This window comes from Macaca mulatta, chromosome 10 (genome assembly GCF_049350105.2).
Source record: "Macaca mulatta isolate MMU2019108-1 chromosome 10, T2T-MMU8v2.0, whole genome shotgun sequence".
In the NCBI taxonomy this organism is placed as follows: domain Eukaryota; kingdom Metazoa; phylum Chordata; class Mammalia; order Primates; family Cercopithecidae; genus Macaca; species Macaca mulatta.
This window is the reverse complement of record NC_133415.1, coordinates 95,031,788-95,052,724: the sequence shown is the minus strand read 5'-3', so window position 1 is coordinate 95,052,724 and position 20,937 is coordinate 95,031,788. Positions and strand designations below refer to the sequence as shown.

The 20,937-nt window shown below is 41.3% G+C and overlaps 1 protein-coding gene across 3 annotated transcripts in view; it reads left to right on the top strand.

The window, feature by feature from the left end:
* Positions 1-20,937, top strand: part of PTPRT (protein tyrosine phosphatase receptor type T) — a 1,118,573-nt gene that overhangs the window by 991,238 nt on the left and 106,398 nt on the right. For all 3 annotated transcript variants that reach the window (XM_028828430.2, XM_077949122.1, XM_028828427.2), the window contains one exon: positions 5,222-5,370. In XM_028828430.2, the coding sequence (XP_028684263.1) occupies positions 5,222-5,370 (149 nt within the window). The remainder of the gene's footprint in view (positions 1-5,221; positions 5,371-20,937) is intronic.

Sequence of the window (20,937 nt, the reverse complement as noted above, 5' to 3'; positions counted from 1 at the left end):
CTTCAACATGCTATAGCTGCAGATATTTTGTGGGCTCTGCGGGGGAAATCTCTGGCTTCCATGAACATTTTGTTAATTCTGCAAACATTCCAAGAAGGAAATGCTAAGTTGCCACCCAAAATATTTCTAATTACAAATATTCCAGGTCACCTGATAATTTTATGCAGGCGTTTCCTTCTCTTTCTTTGCACATATCTACTTTTAAAATGGTTATAATTTGTGTTCAGAGTAAAAGGACCATCTTTTCTACACTTCAGATTGCAGACTTTTAAGTATAAATTTGTGCAACAAATTTATTGAGCCATGTGCCAGACACTCAGCAAGAAATTGGAGTAGGTGCAAAGAGTCAAAAGCCCTTTTCCTAAGAGGTTCTTGTTGTAGTAGGTGAAAGAGTTGAATCACTGCAGTTTGACTCAACAAGTACTTAGCTGACATGGCACCAAAATCCTCCCTGATCTGCTGCCAGGGTTCAAACCAGGTTCTACCTCTTACATAGCGACAGGTATTTCTTCTTGGTGTTCGTCATCTTTGTGATTTTTGTCTCTACCTCTGTATCTGTTTAATGCCTGTCTTTGCCATTAGTCTTCATGTTCCATGAGGATTAAGGTTAAGAAGACATGATCTTGTAGCATTTAGCAGAGACTGATACATGTACATGTTCAATGGATGAATCAAACCAGAGGAGAAAATAATAATTCTATGTAGAAGAGCAGGGAGAAGCCTCAGAGGAGATGTGACACTTACATTGAGCCTTGGAGGATAAAGAGGAGGCAACCAGTGGAGAAGAAGAGGGACACATCAAGGAATATGGAGTATTGAGGAATAATGTGGTGGGAGGAGGTAGTTGATGTTTTCTGAAATGGGAGGATAAGGTTGTGTGAGGGGAATAAGATTGAGTTGAAGCCTGGTCCATAGTTAAAGGGTCATAGTTTAAGAGTCCAGTGCCCTGTTCACAGATTTGGGTTTCTCTTTTGTTGAGAGAAAAAAATAAGGGCCTAAAAAGGTGAAGAGAAGGTTGCCAAACAAGAAAAATTGGGGAGGGGAATTCAGGCATTAGGTATTTCCAAAAGAGACCTAAGCAGTTCTACTTTGCTAGAAATTCCTCCATTGTATCAAGCCAACCTGGTCCTCATTCTGCCCCTGGGACCAGAGAGACCCAGCCTCTATGGTCTGGGGGTAGTAAATTAAATTATTTGGCTATGGAGATGAATATCAATTTTTCTGTGTTACTGAGAGGTCTTTTTTAAAAACTTAAATTCAGAATTCTGGAAGAATAGATATAGATCCCCAAACTGTGGTTTTGTGTTTTATTTCCTTCCACAAATACCCTCTCCATTTCCGCCTTGTAGCTGTCTTTGCCAATTGCCAAAACATCTGTCCCTACATTAAAATGATTATATAACATTATTATCACCATGAACATACAGAGTCAGCCATCAGCTTTAAATACCAAGGAGGTAATATATCTGATATTTTTACAATTCAGTTAACTTTCCAATTTTTAAATATGTGTTTTGGGGATGCTTAGTTTTTCTTTTTTGAATACAGGTGTTCAGAGCTACCCAAACATTTCTATAAAGTACCATTTTTCATAAAAGCAGTGAGGCTTTTATTATTATTATGATTCCTTTGAAAACCAATGATCTGTGCCTAAGACAACCCTTTCCATATTACTTTACCCTGAACGGAATGAGATTGGTTGAGAGTTCTGCCCCCAAGGAAATATCAAAGCCTCCGAAACATACTCATTTATAGTTTTAAAGTTAACTCTCTTATCAGATTTCCTTTTATTTCCTGCTGGGCCAATGTGAGCAGAGCTCAGATAGAAGCAAAGAATCTGCTATATATCTTTTCAAATTTATGATTAAGAAGGTCACATATACATTTTTAAACACACTCCTTTTTGATAATAAATGAAGAATAAAATTTCGAAATGTCATCAGCAGCAGAATTGCTCATTTTTCTTTTGTTGGCGTTCCCCCCTGCCCCTGTCTAATTGCCTGACCGATCCAATGCTTCATTTCTTGTTGTACGTCTGCCCGGAATCGTTTCACTGGTAGAACAGTGTGCCTGTGGCCAAAGCATTATAACCAGAAGATGCATTCCTCTTCCTGAGTGCCTTTCTTTCCCCAAGCCAACTTGAAAAAATAATAATAATGAATGAAGAATTCCATTTTAGGCTACATGTTTCTTCAAATGATGGCCCAAACAAGAAGTATAAAGAAACTTTTCTCGGCCGGGCACAGTGGCTCACACCTGTTATCCTAGTACTTAGGGAGGCCAAGGCGGGCAGATTGCCTGAGCTTAGGTGTTCAAGACCACCCTGGGCAACATGGTGAAACCCCGTCTCTACTAAAATACAAAAAATTAGCTGGATGCGGTGGCAGACACCTGTAGTCCCAGCTGCTGAGGCTGAGGCATGAGAATTGCTTGAGCTTGGGAGGCAGAGGCTGCAGTGAGCTGAGATTGCACCACTGCACTCCAGCGTAGGCGACAGAATAAGACGGTCTCAAAAAACAAAACAAACAAACAAAAACGCAACTTTTCTCTTCTTGGTTGGGACTCCTAGATCCAGTTCCCCTCTCTTCGTTTCTCTACTGTGCTCTCTGCTTCTAGAGTGTATTCTGTATGAAGTCTGTCAAAAAGATCACTTGCCACTTGCGACTGTTGTTGGGTTCAGCTAATGAGAGCTGCCACAGGGGACCAGAGGAAGGGCATAAGGTGTAGTCAGGGCATTTTTTTGCCTCTGGTTCTCTCCCTGTGAGGTTGTCTATGACTGGCTGGGACTTTCAAGAGAAAGCCGCTGCTTCTGTTCACGGTGCCTCCTCTTCACAGCTCTCTCCTTTGGGGCTCTGGTTACTTCTTCCTCTATGTGTTCCTCTGGTCCCATAGGTAATAAACAGCTCTCTGATTGACATGCTGTTATATCCTGGGTCCCTATACGCTTGTGACCTTTATCAGCAGACCTTTTATAAATAGACCTTCTTCAAACTGTCCTCATTTGCGTATGCCATCTGTCATTCTCCTGTGAAGTCTACACCTAGATCATGAGATTCATGTTTCAAGGAGGATGCTATCAAACTGGAATTTGTCCCACGTGAATGCCTCTAAAGCACTTCTAAGTTGAGATCTAGGGTTTTTTTTTTCTTTTCTGTTTTCTTTTTTGTTTTTGTTTTTTTGTGTTTTTGTTTTTGTTTTGACGGGGTCTCACTCTGTCACCCAGACTGGAGTGCAGAGGCGTGATCTCGGCTCACTGCAGCCTCCACCTCCTGGGCTCAAGTGATCTTACCACCTCAGCCTGCTGAGTAGCACAGGTACACACCACCACACCTGGCTAAATTTTTGTAATTTTTGTAGAGATGGGGTTTCGCCGTGTTGCCCAGGCTGGTCTCAATTCCTGGGCTCAAGTGATCTTACCACCTTAGCCTGCTGAGTAGCACAGGTACGCACCACCACACTTGGCTAATTTTTGTAATTTTTGTAGAGATGGGGTTTCACTGTGTTTCCCAGGCTGGTCTCAATTCCTAGGCTCAAGTGATCTGCCCGGCTCAGCCTCCCAAAGTGCTGGGATTACAGGCATGAGCCATCATGCCCAGCCTAAGTTGAGGTTTATCATTTCCTTTTATACTTCCTTTGGCAGCGAGATTGTTACCTCTTGAAACTATCTGTTTCGCGATCAGTGGGGCTCAACCTTGGAAAATTATTCCCTGTATTGCACTGCATTTGACCTCTCTGGGACATCTCTTTGTGTGTTGAGACAGGAATGACCAAAATTGAATTTGAAGCCTACTCTTGTGAGGAGCAAGGGACCTGGAGAAATTTACTCTCAAGATATCTGATGTTTAACCTATAGCCTTTCATGTGATAGGACTATGACAGCTATATTTAGATGCATATTTGTTGGAAAAACTCAGAGGGACCATGTTGGCTTTTTAGAAATATTTGAATAACTCTTATATGCAAGAGGAGTTAGTCATATTTTTGTATCTCTTATGATATATCTAAGACCAATCCAGTTAAAATTTAAAGGACATAGATTTTAAATCCATAGAAAAGAACTTTTTAACCTTTTAGTTCCTCAGTGAGGTCAGAGTCTATGTCGCTTGCAAGAATTCAGGGAGAGATGGGATCCCACAGTGGGGCTGCTGGGGAGGGAATTCGAACATTGCAATATAGTTGGATCCACTGGCAATAATATAAAAAACAAGAATAGCAACTGCTAGGCATCAAGTGTCCACTATGTGCAAGGCACTGTGCTCTGTGTATTTTACGCATTGTCTCATTTAATCCTTACAGCCCAATAAGATTGGTCCTGTCATCTGCCACAGTATATAGAGGAATAGTTCAGGATTTAGAGTAAGAAATTTGCCCTGGGTCTTGCAGCTAGTTGTCAGGCAGCAGAGGTAACCTATGAACCTGAGTCTGTCTGACACCAAAGCTGATGGTTTTAATCTCCAATGGTTGGTGTCAGAATCACCTGGGGAACTTGATGGCCATGTAGAATTCTAGGTCCTGTCCTACTTCAGTGATCCGGAGCCCCTGTGTGTGTGTGTGTGTCTCTTCAGGTGGTTCAAATTTACACCAAAGTTTGCGAAGCACTGCTCTACACTATTATTATCAAAATAGTGATATTATGATAATATCCGTCTGGTTCTGAGGGTCTTTTATTCCCATGGGAATAAGACTGCATCAATTCAGCTGTAATTTTCCTTCTTTTGAGCTGTGAAACTAACCTGCACACTCATCCACCTCCAACCACCAGCCCCTGCTTCACTTTACTATTATTTGGTGGGTTTTTGATGAGCTCAGTTCCTGAGAAAGACAAGTCTCCATTTTTAATTTCATTCAGAGCCACAGAAACAGAAAGGCCAGTCTAGCCACTTCCTCCCTCTGAAAGGAGACTTGGGGAAAGGAATACAAGTCTTGTTGATTTCCTCTGAAAGGAGAGTGGGGGAAGCATTGTACGAGTCTCATTGATTTCCCATTTTAGGCTCAAACATAGAACACATGCATTGTCGGGGGTGAGGCAGCAGCGTGAGTCTCCTATTTCTGAGTAAACGGAAACCATTCATGGTTTGTTCTGCCTTGATTCTTTTTCTGGAGAATGAACCAGATTTGGGGGCTGAGGATGAGGATTGGGGAAGAACAATCTATCTTCCCAGTGCTTTAATGCAACTGCCACCATCTGACTGTGGTTTTTCCCCTTGCACATGTCCCAAAGGAAGCTGGCCAAGAAGCAGAAGGAGACCCAGAGTGGAGCCCAGAGGGAGATGGGGCCTGTGGCTTCTGCTGACAAACCCACCACCAAGCTCAGCGCCAGCCGCAATGATGAAGGCTTCTCTTCTAGTTCTCAGGACGTCAACGGATTCAGTAAGTAAAGCCAACAAAGGGGAAGGGGACATCCGTGGTCCAGCTCGGCCCTAGTACTTCTGCTGTGAACCCGACACATTGATCAGGTGCTGCCAGGCATAGGGTATGGATACTTCCCTGAGATGGACTGGAATGAAGGTTCTCCCTGACAAAGACTTGGGGCAGTTCATCCTAAGGTGAAAAGGAATATTTAAAAAATCAGATGGAAATGGGAGCAAGTCATCCTAACTGCTTGTGGACATAAATAGAGACAGGTTAAAAATAATAGCAGTAAAAAAGAAAGAGGAGGAGGATGGTTATGTCCTTAAGGAGAAAATATGCCACACTGAATGGAGTAGCTTAAGATTTTCAAATCTGTGTTTCACGTCCACCACATAAGGTAGGTGAGTCATAGATTATGACTGTCTCCACTCTGAGTGCTTAGGAAACTGAGGCTCAGAGAAGCAACTTATCCAAAATACAATGGCTGATGAGTTACATATTTAGACTGGAAGCCACATCCCTCAAACGTTTGCCAGTTCCAAGCCACAGCCAATGTTCCAAGTGGCATTGGTCAAGGGCACCTGAGTCCTTGTGCAGAGTTAATAAAGGATCCCAAGATTTGAGTGGTTAAGATATCAGGGTTAACCCTTATCCTAAGGAGAACTCCAAGACTGCCAATATCTAAGGCTTTCTTGTGGACAGGCTGGCTTCTGTTCTTACAGCCATGATATCAGCCAGTTAATAGACTAGATTTCCCAGCCTCTTCCCAAATTGGGTAATGCAAGAAGTCTAAAAGAATCTGTACATAGACGGATGTCCTCCACATACAATGTAAGCTACAAATGGAAGAAATTCCATTTTGTAAAAATCACTCAAGATATGATCAGTTGGGGATGATGGGGATCTATGAGAGGATAAAGAAAGAAAGAAAAAAAATTACCCCCTTCTATAATGTAGACACTGTCTCTCATCCTCACCATAGTCTTGTAAGATCTTTAGTATTATTGCTCCCATTTTATAGGTAAGGTATGCAATGCTTAGTGTGTTTGGCCAGCCATCCCAGAGCCACACAGCTTGTTTAAAATGGATCCAGATCTGAGAGTAACTCAGGCCCATGATTTCTAAGCTCCAGTGCAGCACAGAACCCACCTAGGGAAGTTTTCAACGCATCCATATCTGGGCCCCACACCTGATCTCCTGAATCAAAATCTCCTGGGGGATGAGAGGTGGGTCCCAACTGAGGGATATGGATTTTGTAAGTCGTTCAGAGAGTTCTCATAGGCGCCCAGATTTAGAACACAGCACTTGGACAGAGGCAATAGCTATGCTCAGATACTGATGTGCTGCCTTTGGGAAGAGAGATTAGTTTAAACCTACAAAAATGTTGAGAAGATTGCAGAATGAATAGTCATATACCCTTTACCTAGATTCACCAGTTGCTACCATTTTGCAACATTTGCACTTTTGCACTTGGCTGTACTCACCCTCTCTCTCTTTCTCCCCTTATCCATGTTTTTTTTTTTTTCCAAATATTTTGGAACCATTTAGAAGTAAGTTGCAGACATCATGACACTCTACCTCCAGAGAATTCAGCATGTGTTTCCTAAGAACTAGGACACCTCTTCAACATAACCACAATAAAGTATAATCTTACTTCAGTGATCTAATATACCAGTTCACGGTCAAATTGCCTCAATGTCCTTCAAACATTCTCTATTGCTTGTTTGTTATTTTAATCCAGGATCCAATCAGAGTGCTCACATTGTATTTGGTTTTCAGGTGTCTCTCTTTGATCTAGAACAGCCCTCTCAACTTCATTTTTTCTTTCAGGATACTGACTTTTTTTTTTTTTTTTTTTTTTAAGACAGAGTCTTGCTCTGTCGCCCAGGCTGGAGTGCAGTGGCGCAATCTCCGCTCACTGCAAGCTCCGCCTCCTGGGTTCACTCCATTCTCCTGCCTTAGCCTCCCAAGTAGCTGGGACTACAGGCACCTGCTACCACACCCTGCTAATTTTTGGTATTTTTTTAGTCGAGACGGGGTTTCACTGTGTTTACCAGGATGGTCTCAATCTCCTGACCTCGTGATCCGCCCACCTCGGCCTCCCAAAGTGTTGGGATTATAGGCATGAGCCACCGTGCCCGGCCTTGACATTTTTTTAAAGTCTAGGGCTGTGGTCCTTCAGAGTGTTCCACAATCCAGATTTGTCTACTTTTTTTCATCATGATTACATTCAGGTTAAACATTTTGGCAAAAATATGACATAGCTGATATGACGTACTTCACTTTGCATCGTATTAATAGACACATCATACTACTTTGCACATTACCCGTGATGGTAAGTTTGAGTTCTTCTTAAGGTTAGAGAATGGCTTTTAAAGACAAAGTCTAATGGTACATACTGCTTATGAGCAAATATTTAACTTCTATTTTTCTTAGGGATCAGAGCAAATTTGCAGTTTGCCTAACCATGAAGCCAGTCCTTTTTTTCCCATTTTCAATCCAGATAAATCACTGAGACTCATACATTTCCTAGAAGCAGGGAAATTGGTTGTTGACGCAGACCAGGGTTGACAAGAAAATGGGCTTGATTTTTCCTTAAAAGAAAGGAACATCCTAGCTATAATTTTGCATCTGTAAACCAACCTGTGTTGCAAACTTACAGGTAGCAAGGAAGAATAAGTTCTAATGTTCTATTGTACTGTAGGGTGACTATAATTAACAACAGTTTATTGGATATTTTCAAATAGCTAAAACAGTGGATTTTGAATGTTTCTAACACAAAGGAATGATAAATTTTGAGGTGATTAATATATTAATTATCCTGATTGTTATACATTATATACATGTATCACACTATACCCCATAAATATATATAATTAATTACTGTCAATTAATAATAATAGAAAAAATGAGAAAGGCTTATCAGGAGCTCACTGAGTCTCTGGGTATGCTAAGGTGTCACTGCATCCCCTGTTTTTGGCCCTGGGGCAGAGAAGCTCATTTGCAAGTTTATCTGATTGAAAATACTGGCCAAGTAATACCAATTCATCCTTTTCTGTCCAGTCCAGCCTCTTGTGCTCACTTTTTTTTCCGTTTGTAAAAGTACCCTGGGAGGACTCTGAAAAGCAAAATGATTATGGCCAAAAATTCATGACAATCATTGTGACCCTGAAATTTTAGATATTGGTTCTCAATCTTTCTGATCTCAAATGCAAGCCTGGGTAACACTGATTTCTTGTGTTTGAAAGGAGAACATTGTCACTGTTCCCTATGGGCCAAAACTTAGACCCTTAAGATGAAAACACCCAAGACTGAAATAGTTTAACTTGCCATAAAGGAAGAGGAGAAATATCCAACGAAACCTAATTAGATGTTTTAAAGGCCAGGGACAAACTTTCCAAATGATTGAGGTATGTATGTATGTGCATGCAGATGTGTTTTATATTTACACAGACATGTAAATACATACAGAGATTTATAAACCTACACAGTCATCTATACACAAATATGCATCTATAACTGCATATATGCATTCATTATAACAATATTGCTTTCTAAAAGATTTAAATAATGATTGACTTATTATACTCAATTATTAGAAAATTTTGCATTTGTCTGAATCACTGAATACATTAGGACTCTCTATGCATCTGACGTCCTCAGGCTACAGCTGCAGAAACACTCTCAGAATCTTTTGACTGCCCTAGAATGTATCAGGTACCTTTTAAAATGCCCTGTGGAACCACTGGGATGAGATTTGAGGGGGGGAAATGTAAGTAATGCTTACACCGGAGATGAGAAATTGCTTCTGAAATCACCCTGATGTATGTAGAATTGAATCTATTTTTGTGACATTAGGGAAGTGACTGCCTGGCTTCTGAATCGGTGTCTTTGGGAGGCCCTGAGATTACGTGCAAATGTTGAGGGAGCATTGAGAGAGGTGGGGCACAGAATAGTTGTTACATTGCAAAAGATTACAGAAGAATGTGTCTTGAGCAATTATTTCATTATTGACCAGGTGGGCCCTTGCCTAATTCAAATTCTACCTCTCCCTGCACAGGTTTATTTTCTGGGGTTTTCTATTTCAAGTCACTGCTACGTTCTGTGACATCTGTTCAATCAACCTCCTACTATTGTATAGGAACAATGACCTCCAGGGCTCTAGGGTGATGGGGCTTTGTTAGATATGGCTGTTGGTTTGGAGTGCCTTGGCATTCTTGAAAAAAGGAGTACGTGTCACATTTCAAGGACAACCAATGTGCATTGTTTTCCATTTAAAGAAATGCTAGCTTTTATTAAGTAATCTGATTTTGATCTTACTGCCCTGTGTACTTGCTGTTTTTCTCTGTGATCTTTTGCTCACTGGGATCATTTTCTGGGTCTTTCTTCTGGTGCTTAAATCTTCTTCTTTATCTCTTTTTTTCACATGTCATCTTCTTGTTCATTTTCAGTCCAAACAAAAATGCTTCAAAACAAATTCTTGTTGAAATCCTGTGATATGGGGACTTGGTTGTCTACTCTTCCCATAATGGCATTTGACAGATTCACTTGCCTACTGGGTACCAGGAGTTAACTCTGTCCTTATTTTTATGCTTCCCCTCTATTGAATTATTCCATGTCTGGAAGGTAAAGGCAATCCTTCTCTAAGGGTCATGAGACAGACACTGGGCCATCTAGCTGTCTGCTAAGTGTGACCTTGGAGGTGAGATTTAATGGCCTTTTTCTCAGTACATGCCTAACCCTGTGCTGTAAGTCATGGGGCACAGTCTGGGGAGAGAGGTAGTGTCAAAGATGAATAAAATGCGGTATTGTATCACAAACAATACATGTATCTACTTGTAAGCCTTTCATAGTTTACAGAGTCCTTCTGCAAAACACTCCAGCAATAGTTCCTTATTCCTGTAGGAATAAGATGGCTAGTAGGTTTTTAATTACTCCCATTCTACAGATGAGGAAACTGAGGTTCAGAGAGCTTTCATGGCCCAAATCATACGTATATTGCAGAGTTGTAATGAGAATACATTTCTCCTGATTTTAGTTAGAGTCTATCCATCTCATTCTGCAAAGAATTTGGGGATATATCCAATAAAAGAACCTACAATTTAAAAAATAGAAAAATAAATAATCAGTATCAGGAAAATGTGAAGGTCAGGACCAGGATATATTGAAATATAACTATATTACATTAAAATTTAATCTAAAATACGCAGTCTGATAACTTTTAAATTCCACTTTGGCGCTGAGATTTCTCGTAGAAAATTCCCAAAGAAGAAGAAAACTTTTATTGGGTACCTACTATGTGCTAAAACTTGTGCTTTATATAAATTCCACTCTGAAGCTCCCTAGGAACCCTGTCATTAGATATTATTCCTATTTTGTGAATGAGAAAATTGAGCTTCAGAGAAAACTGAAGTAAATAAGCCCAAAGTCACACAACGAAGAAACAGTAGGGATAGAATTAGAAGCAAATAGGGCTATCTGACTCCTAAACCAGTGTTCCTTCTCCTGTACTGTGGATGGTAGCCCAGCATTCACCAGTCTAACTGAGGAAAGTCACTGACAGCTGGGAGAAAGGGAGAACTTCACTTCCTTACTGATAGGTCAGCCAGCTTTTCTACCATGTGGGCAGAAGCTGCTGCCACAGCTGTGTTCTGAACAGAGGCCTGGGGCCAGGTACTGGCATGGAGCCTAGCAGATTCCCACAAGGTGCCAGGTACTATGATAAGCATGTTCAAATATGGAATCTTAGTCATTCTCTCAGTAACCCTGTACAGTCCATATGATTATTATCAAATTCATCTTGCAGTTGAGGAAACTGATGCTCTCAGATATTAAAAGACCTTCTTAAAGTCATATGACAAATAGATAATGGGACCGCACAGCAGATACTCTACTTTCAAAACCAGGCAACTTTACCTTTCCTCTGACCTTTAGCTGTCTCTGTACCATGAAGGTGAGTGAAGGAGAGACAGGAAATCAAGGTGAAATAGCCTTTCTGTGTGGGAGAACAGTGCTCCTTACTGGTTCCTCTATTCCCCCAAAAATCCTGCCTCAGGAAGGCAGCTGCCAAGTGGACGTACTCACAGACAGGTTCCGCCAGAATCATCCTACTAGGACCCTCTTAGGAAAGTGGGACTGCAGACCAGTGGTCCCATCCTTAGGCATTCCAAAGCTAGACCAATCCCTGGGAAGTTATAGAGAGAGATGAGCAAAGAATGGCCCCTACCTAACAGAGAGCTTGCAGCCTGGCAGTGGAGACAAAAGGTTCAAGAAAGCACATCTTTGTTACAGGACTCTGTGCAATGGAAGCCTACACAAAGAGCCACAGGACCCTTTCCCTGACTTTGTAACTTCCAACGTGACCAAAATATACCTGGCAGCCAGCACACAGTAACCTTAAGAGAGATTTGCTGGCAATGAGGAGGGTGGACCCTGAAACCTGATGTTCTCCCTGCTCTTTCCCACACACAACTCATAAAACGGTTTCTTTTTGGGAAGGTCAGAGAATGTTCAGGCTTGATACTCCCTTGGGATGGTTCATTAGAGATGAGGCAGGCATAAGGAAGTGCCAGGCAAAATTTTAGCCAGATTATTTTAGGAACATGTTATGTAACTAAAGCAATTCAAATAAGGAAGACAGATCATGGCTTTTGAAAACAATAGAGGCTGACTGAGGTGGTGGTAAATTCTTTGTAAAGATTCCTTAACCCTTTCAGGAAGATGGCCAGCTGGCTGGGAAATGGCTCTCTGGGAAAATTGGCCTGACCCTGATCTTCTCTGGGGAAACTCTTGACTTGATGATGTGTGATATCAAGGATTGCTACATTTTCTTGGGACTTTCTCTGGGTCAGTCATTTTGCTAGGTGCTGTTCACATATTATCTCTGATCCTCAAAACAATGCAACCAGTTAGGAATTATTATCTTGACTTCATAAATGGCATCATTGATGCCCCCAAGCTAAGGGCTGTATTAAGCATTGCTTCCTAGACACCCCCCCCAAAACCCCCCACCATGGTTGTTGGTCAGTACGCACTGACAGTTGCCCAACTCTCTGGCCCATCAGATACTCATTGAGTACTTGTTTGAATATATGAATGAATGAATGAATGAATGAATGAATGATGGAGCTGGAATTCACACTAAGATCTTGTAGTTCCAAGCCCAGAACTGGTTCCAACTTTTCTCATAATGTATTCTCTCTTTGATTAAGCCAAAATCTGTCCTCTGTAACTTCATTCATTCCTGCTTTTGTACACAACCATGTATTAGTTAGCAACCATGTGCTGGCCTTTGTCTGCCCTCTGGTGTCACACAGGGTAATGGAATCAGTGCTTCTCCTCCTGTAGCACCCACACCCTCCCCAAATATTTGATTGCAGCTACCTGTGTGCCCAGGTCCTTCCCTCAGGCTAAGCAGTCACTGCATCAGCCATCAGCCCTCCTCGGAATAAATTCCTGTTTTTCAGTCTGCTCAAAATCTCTTTTGACCCTTCTGTCTCCATTTGGTCCATGCCCACAGAATGTGTGGTTTCCAAGACAACCATGACCCTCTACATTGGGCTGAGTCACTGGGAGTTCAGAGAGCTGCCATCACCCTCACTCTGATCCTAAACCTGGTTTTAGAATATACCACTCATGTTTTAATTAACCTCTAAATATTCATCACATGACTGCCTAATGTAGAAATCATGGCTTCCAGCTAGGGCTGCCTCAGTCAGCCCAGATGAAGATGACTTTGGGGGTCCAAAGATTTTACATTTTGTCTGTTCTGTTTCTTGTTAGGTTTGGCCCTGTTTGCCAAGCCTACTGGGCTATTTTTTTTTTATTTCTGGTTGTGTCAGCCAATCACTTAATCCTCCTAGTCTGGGGCCTCGAAATGTAGTAATTATTACATTGTTAATATTTATGATCCTAGTTATTATCTATGGAGCATTAATTATATGCCCATTTCCATGCTGAGTGTTCTGTATGCATTCCTATCTCGTTGGTATAGTGGGAAAATTAAATAAGTGTTATGATTATACCTGATAATTTAAAGGTGAGGAAACAGGCTTTAAAATAGTAAGGAGCCTAAGGCTTTGTAGCTTTAAATGGCAGAGCTGGAACTCAAACCTAGGTCAGCCTGACACCCTGAGGCTCTTAGCCCAAGACCACTCCTCCATGCTGCCTTCTGTAGATGTTATCATTCCCATTTTATAGACAAGGAAACTTAAGGCCACAGACACTGAGTCATCTGCTCAAAGCAGTAGTTCTCAAAGCATGATCTCCAGAACAGCAGCATCAGCATCCCCTGGGAACTTGTTACAAGCAAATTCTCAGGCCCTACCTCAGACCTGCTAAACCCAAAACTCTAGGGTTAGGGCCAAGCAATCAGTTTTTAACAAGCCTTCCAGGTGATTCAGAGGCATGTTCAAGTTTGAAAATTAGTAGCTCAAAGTAATGCCCAGAACTGTCAGACTCAAGCCCTTGTTCTTTATTTGCAAAGCTGTCTTTCATGATAGTAGAATTATGGGCTCTCTAGGAGAGGAAGACTTTAGCTCACCTCCCTGGGAAGATGCACCAAGAGGTTATTGCCACAGGAGTACTGGACCTGAAGGCTGCTAAAGCCTATTAATAGTTATGAGGATCTCCAAATCTGGGAATCTCTCTCAAGCATATCTTTGATTTTGTCTCCTTTTGTCTAAACAGTGAACAATCTAAGAGTCAGGATGGAAGGAGTGGAAATTTACAAGGAAAAGCAATGATGAGTCACACACTGTAATCGAGAGCTCAACAGAGCATTGTGAAAAAGAACTCAAAAATGCAAAAATCCTGTTTGCAGGAACAATTATATTTTCAGGTTGCTCCAAGATTAAATTGAATCTTGGAGAAGAATTGAATGTTACAAGTTTGCCACCTCTAGTTTTATTGAATATCTTACAGGAATTACTGAATATTTTACAATCATCCACTTGGCTGACAGATTAAAGGACACACTTATTAAGTTCCTCGCAACCCAAAGTTGAATGGAATTGTTTATTCCTTAGAAGTTACAAAATGGAAATTTAGGTAGCCTTGAGAAAGTTGACCAATTTTCTATCACGAACACTAAGGAGTTAAGTTTCAGAGAAGAATATTAGACTCAAAAAATGATACAGTAGTTATACATAATCAAACTAAAACTAAAAATTACCTTAGATGTTATTGATCCAAACTTCTCATCTTAAAAATGAAGATTTGAGTCACAGAGAGTTTTCCCAAGATCACTCAGTGAGTCACGAGTAGAACCAGAGCTAGAATTGGGCCCGTGGCCTTTAATTAGGGACACGACCATTCTAGTTTTGTCCCATGGTACCCCTCAAAGGAATGAAGTACAGTCAACAATGGTTTGTCTTCTATGTAATATTTTCTGTAGACTCCTAATCTGATTTCTGCATAAATAGAACCTTCTCAAATTGAATTATACTTTTCATCTCCTGGTTATAGGAGTAGCTGAGGTGTTCCTTTAAATATTCAATGAATGCCGACTATATGCCAAGCATTTTGGGGATTGTAAAGATAAATAAGACATGGTCTCTGCCTTCAATGATATTACTGTCCTCCAAGAGGACAGTTGTAAGTGGATTAGTTTCAATAAATGTGATAAGTGATAGAGAAAAGGCATGTATAGTGTCCCAGAAACACTGATCAGACACCCAGCAAGTGATTAATTCTGGCTACATGATTTGGAAAATACGATGTAAGGAGATGGATTTTGATTTGAAAATAGTGCAAGAGAAGAGATTGACCCAGGTGGAAGGGACAAAAGCTTGGAGGTATGAGGTGTGAGGTCTGGTGGATTCAGAGAAGTGGCTTTTAAATCCAAGATACTCTGTGTGAAGAGTGTATGGCCGGAGATGAAGCTGGAATGGTAGCTGGAGCCTCCTTGGAAAGGACTTCACATTTGTGTACCATTTAAATTCACTTTTCAGGAAGGGTAACCTGCTTGGGAATTGGAGTGATCCCAGTGTCAAGTGTCCTTGTGTGATTTTGGAACCTGGCTTTGTATGCTCTTTGAGTTGTATAGATACAGCTTTCTGTTGTAGATAAGCAGAGTGCATTTTATCAGTTAGAGACCTTCACTGTCGGCTGGCCCAACCATTCCTCAATACCCTTTCAAAGAGACCTCAGTAAAGTTACAAGGCTGAAGTTGCTTTTTGACAATTTATCCTAAGCCGCTACATCTTGAGAAGAAAATAGAATTGTTCTCTATACCTCACAGGTGGTCCTGAATTATATCAGGGCACTTAAAAAGCGCTTATTAAAGTAATCAGGGATAAAGAAGTGATGTTGAAGATGCAAATATATAGTTGCTAGGTAGCAGAATAAACTGAACTTGGAGACCAATTTCCCCCCCTCTGCTCAAAGCTACAGCCTTGATGAGTTGAAAACACAGATAATAATTTTACTAGCTAACATTTTGTGACTAATTACTGGACAAAGCACTTTCTATGCCTCATCTCATTTAATATGCTCAACAATGCTATGAGGCATGTTATGGAAACTGAGGCTCAGAGAACTTAAGTAACTTGCTCAAGGTCATATAGCTACCATGAAACCGAGCCTGGGCTTGAACCTAGGTTCACACGACGGACCTATCAGCAGCCCCTCCTTCTGGAAACATTTTCTTTGCTTGACTTTTACTCTCCTTGTTTTTTGCCTTCCTCCCTAACCATGTCTTCTCATTCTTCTTTACTGGTTCATCCTCTTGTTCCCAACTTCTAGTCATTGAAGTGTCCCTGGCCTTAGCCCTGAAGCTCTTCCTTTTTGCTTATACTCACTCTAGGTAGGTGATGATGATGCTAAATGAGATAGCATACGAAGGGGCCAGATTTGAAGCAGAAGAGGAGGCATTTACATCTAGGGCAATTAGGTTTGAGGTGCTACTGAGTTATGGAAGAGATGCCAGGTTGGCAGTGGGCTCTGGGGGTCTGGATCTCAGCAAAGGGGCCTGGCCTGGCAATATAAATGTTCACTACATTTTGTATACAATGTGATTGGAGACTTTGCCATGAATAGGGAAACTGCAGCCCACAGTGGTGAAACTCATTGCCTTGGATCACACGGCAAGTTAATGGAAGAACCAGAACTTTGAGCCAAGACTTACATATAGGAGGACCTATAGAAAAGCTGTCAGTTAAAGCTCAGGGTATAACATCAAAACAGCAGACTATAAATGGGGCTGTGTAAATGTGGTCCAAGTGCAGAGCATTCTGGAAATCCACCTGGATCCTGGCATGGAACTCAGAATGTGTGAAGGAGTTGATGGATTAGAGGACTCCATCAATATCTACTCAGCCTGGATTGTGATAGGATCTCTATATTCAAAGTAGAAATTTATTGCAAGAAGCTGAGGTCTGGTTTATGTATTAATGGTTGGGAGTGGATCTAGGAAAGTCAATGGAAGAGCCATAGGATTGACTATCACAAAGATAGAAAAGCTGCATGTGAGGTAGTAGAAGGAAATGGCAAAGGGCCAAGGATGGGCAAAGCCCCTATGCTCAGTGCATCACCATTTCCATAATTCTCTGGGTTGCTTCCTACACAATTTTGAAAAGGGGTTCCATGATGTTTAGTTACTCAGCACTGGTTGACTTTTAGTGAGATGTTCTTAACTAGGTGGAAAGAACCTCCCACCCCACCAGACATCAAACACATCTCAAATTTACACCCGCCTGTAGAATAGACAGATGTTAAGTGAGCACAAGTTTCCACTAATCAAAATAATAACTATTAGTGGCATAAGAAATGACATTTTTACTCTCAAAAAGCCCATGAAATAGGGAATACAGATAATAGTTATATGACTTGGTATGTCCAGTAGAGCTGTGTGCAGAAGCTGCCAAGAGAATGGTGTCCAATGAGGGTGGGGGAGCTGTCGTGGACCATTAACCTGTGATTCATCTCTGTTCAGATGATTTACTTTTCAACTTACCAATCATATGAGTTGATATCCTAATTATATGGAGGCTGAAAATGAAATAAAATTTCAATTCCCCTTAATAGCAAGGATACATTCAGCAGAGATGTAACATAGATTAATCTTGACACATTCCTCTCTCTCACCTCCCACATCGAGTTCAACACCAAGTTTTGATGAGTCCACATCTTTGATATATCTAGAATCCACCTATTTTCCTCCATTTCCACTACCTCCATCCTTGTCCAAGTCATCATCATCTCTTACCTGAATAAGATCCACAACTCCCAAATAATCCTCATATCCATCCTTGTCATTCTCTAGTCTGTTTTTTTCATAGCAGCCAGGGAGGCCTTTTCAAGGCAAATCTAAACATGTTGCCCCACTCATCCCTGGGTTAAAACAATTCCATTGCTTCTGATTGTTTATAAGCTAAAGATCAAAGTCCCCATCCTGATTCCACATACAGGACTTGTCCTTCTGACCTTCCCCAGGCTCCCTCATCTCATTTCCCCTTTCCCTGTGAGCTCCAGTGACACCATAATCTTCTCACAGTACTCAAACTTTGTCACACTCCTTCCACCACAGGACCTTTGAGCATGCTACTGCTAGACAGAGCAATGGCGTGGTCAAAGGTCCTGTGGTAGAAGGAATGTGGTAGAAGGAGTGTGGGATGGGAGGCCTATAGGCCAAATCCAGTGCACTGTGTCTTTATTAGAATAAAGCTGTATTAGAACACAGCCATGTTTATTTGTTCATGCATTTCCTATGGCTGCTTTTGTACTACAATGGTAGAGTTGAGTAGTTGCCACAGAGACCACTTAGCCCACAAAGCCTAAAATATTTACTCTCTGGTCTTTGTCAGAAATGTTTTCCAACTCCTCATCTAGATCCCTGGCTACACTCATAGCCATACCCATAGCTCTTCTCCTAATTGATTCCTTTAGACCTCCATTCTTACATTTCTTCCTTTCCTGAACCCCTTCTCCTTTACCAGATTGGATTTCTTTTGTTAGGTGCTATCACAGAATTGTGTTCCACCTTTTCTCTCAGCAATGACTGTAGTTTGCAAATGTGTTTACGACTTGACCCCCCTACTACATGGGAAACTGAAGAAAGGAGGACCATGTTTTTGTTTACTACTCTATCCTCAGCAGGGTGTCTGACCCCTCTGTTAGATGGCAAGCTTGAGAGGGAAGGACCATTTATTTTCTGCTTATTACTGTATCCTCAACATTTGGCACAGTGTGTGGCACAGAATGAATACCTGAAACTTCTTGACGGATGGGTAGATGAATAGTTGGATAAATAGACAAGATGGGTATATAAATCCTATATGCTCAGAGAAAACTAAAAGGAATATTTAGAAAGCTTGATACAACTGACATCACAAACTATTGTCCTGTTTTCAGCATTCGGAATTGAATAAAGGTGGATAAAGAAATCAAAGGATGATGCCTTGCCAGTCAGATTCTATCTGGATCTTAGCCTCTCTCCCACTCCTGCCACCACCCACAGTAGCCAACACTGAAGGGAATTTTATAAAGCCCTTTTTATGGTTCCTACAAAACTAGAAGCTGCTACTCAAAATATCCTCAAGAAGTCAACCATTTGGCTCTGTGAATCTGATACAATTAGTCCTTCAATCATAGGAATAGGAAGAGAGTTCAGCTGGTGATTGTCAGACCACATACAAATATAGGCAGAGATTCAGATGGCCTACTATATGGCCCTCCCTATGGAAAAACCAAGAAAAACAGTAAAGAAAAGAAGCATACGTACAATAGATTGTGGTTCTCGATAGGATGGATGACCTTACAGGTAGCCATGGGGACAACAGTATTCTGAGGAGGTTCTGGGAGATGATGGGCACCTGTTACATGGGTTTAATCTATGTAGTCATGGAAACCTGGCTTTTCTACACCACTTGTCCTGGCAGCAAAGATGTTTCTCCAGTTACTGAAACTCTGAAGTAAAAACTGTGAGGTAAAAAGGAAGATATCTGGACCATGCTGATTTTCTAGGCGAGAAGAAGCCATGGTGAGTTGATAGGATATCAACTTCTCTAGGTGAAAAGAAGCCAAGATGAGTTTAATACCAGCAGGAATGAGCTGGGTGCAGTGACTTATGCCTGTAATCCCAACACTTTGGGAGGCTGAGTTGGGTGGATCACTTGAGGTCAGAAGTTCGAGACCACCCTAGCTAACATGGCAAAACCCCATCTCTACTAAAAATACGAAAAAAAAAAAAAAGCTGGGCGTGGTGGTGCATGCCTGTAATCCCACCTACTCAGGAGGTTGAGCAGGAGAATCACTTCAACCCAGGAGGTGTAGGTTGCAGTGAGCCAAGATCGTGCCATTGCACTCCAGCCTAGGCAACAGAGTGAAATTCTGTCGAGAGAGAGAGAGAAGGAAGAAGAAGAAGGAGGAGGAGGAGAAGGAGGAGGAGGAGGGAGAGGGAAGGAGGAGGGATGAGGAAAAGGAAGGAGGGAAATAAGGAAGGGAGGAAGAAAGGGAGGGAGGAAGGAAGGAAGGAAGGAAGGAAGGAAGGAAGGAAGGAAGGAAGGAAGGAAATAGAAATAGAAATAGAATCCTTAAGCTACTTCAAGATGATCAAAGAAAACATCATAGAGAAGTTTAATCTTAAGTAATGTGTGGTCAGAATTAGTCAATGCAGAAAAGAAGAAATAAGTTATTGCCCTTTGTTTTGGTGTAACACACCATACCACAACTTAACAGTGTAAAACAACAAGTATTGTATTTGGCTTATAATTTTTTGGACCAGGAATTTGGATAGGTTACAACAGGGATAGCTTTTATCTGCTTGAAAATGTGGAGCCTCAGCTGGGATGACTTGAATGGCTGGAGATGACTGTGACAGCTCTTGTAGGACATGTCTGGGACCTCAGTTCTTCCTTAGGTGGCATCTGTCAGGGGTGGAAGGCCCAAATGGCTCCCTTATTTGCATATCTAACCCCCATGCTATAATCACTGCAACTTCTATGGTTGGCTGAAATTCCTCCCTCCCTATATATCTACCTTAGGCTTCCCTGTAGCATGACAGACTCATAGTAACTGTACGTCTTGCATGATAGCTGTCTTCCCCCAGAGCAAGTGTTTTGAGAAAGCCAGAAGGAATGCTAGTCCTCCTAAATCTAGGCTCAGAACTAGCCAGCTTCACTTCTGCTGTATATCATTATTAAAAGCAGTCACACATTAGCCTAAATTTAAGTAGAGGAGCAGACTCAACCTTCCTATAGGAAAAATGGCATATGCATATAGGAAGAGAAGGAATCAATTGTGATCATCCTGGAGACAAGCTACCACATTATTCTAAAATAAGAGAATACATACACAGGGGCATAGAGGTGGGAAAGTCTCCTTGGCTAATATAGTCAATAATAGGAATATTTTCAAAATCTCCTTTTTCCACTTGGATTAGAGTGATAATTCTGCCATTACAAGCACGTAGTTTGGTAGTCTCTGCAAATTTTACAAATCTATAGTTTTTGCTCTCTTGTATAATTCCTTGTGAGTATAAATGTATTCCCTAACATCCAGAGTACAAAAGACATCAGTAATGTTAACTTCTTCCTACATCCTGAAAGACAGTGTGAAGGGCAGGGGATGGTGTCAGTGTCTCTATCC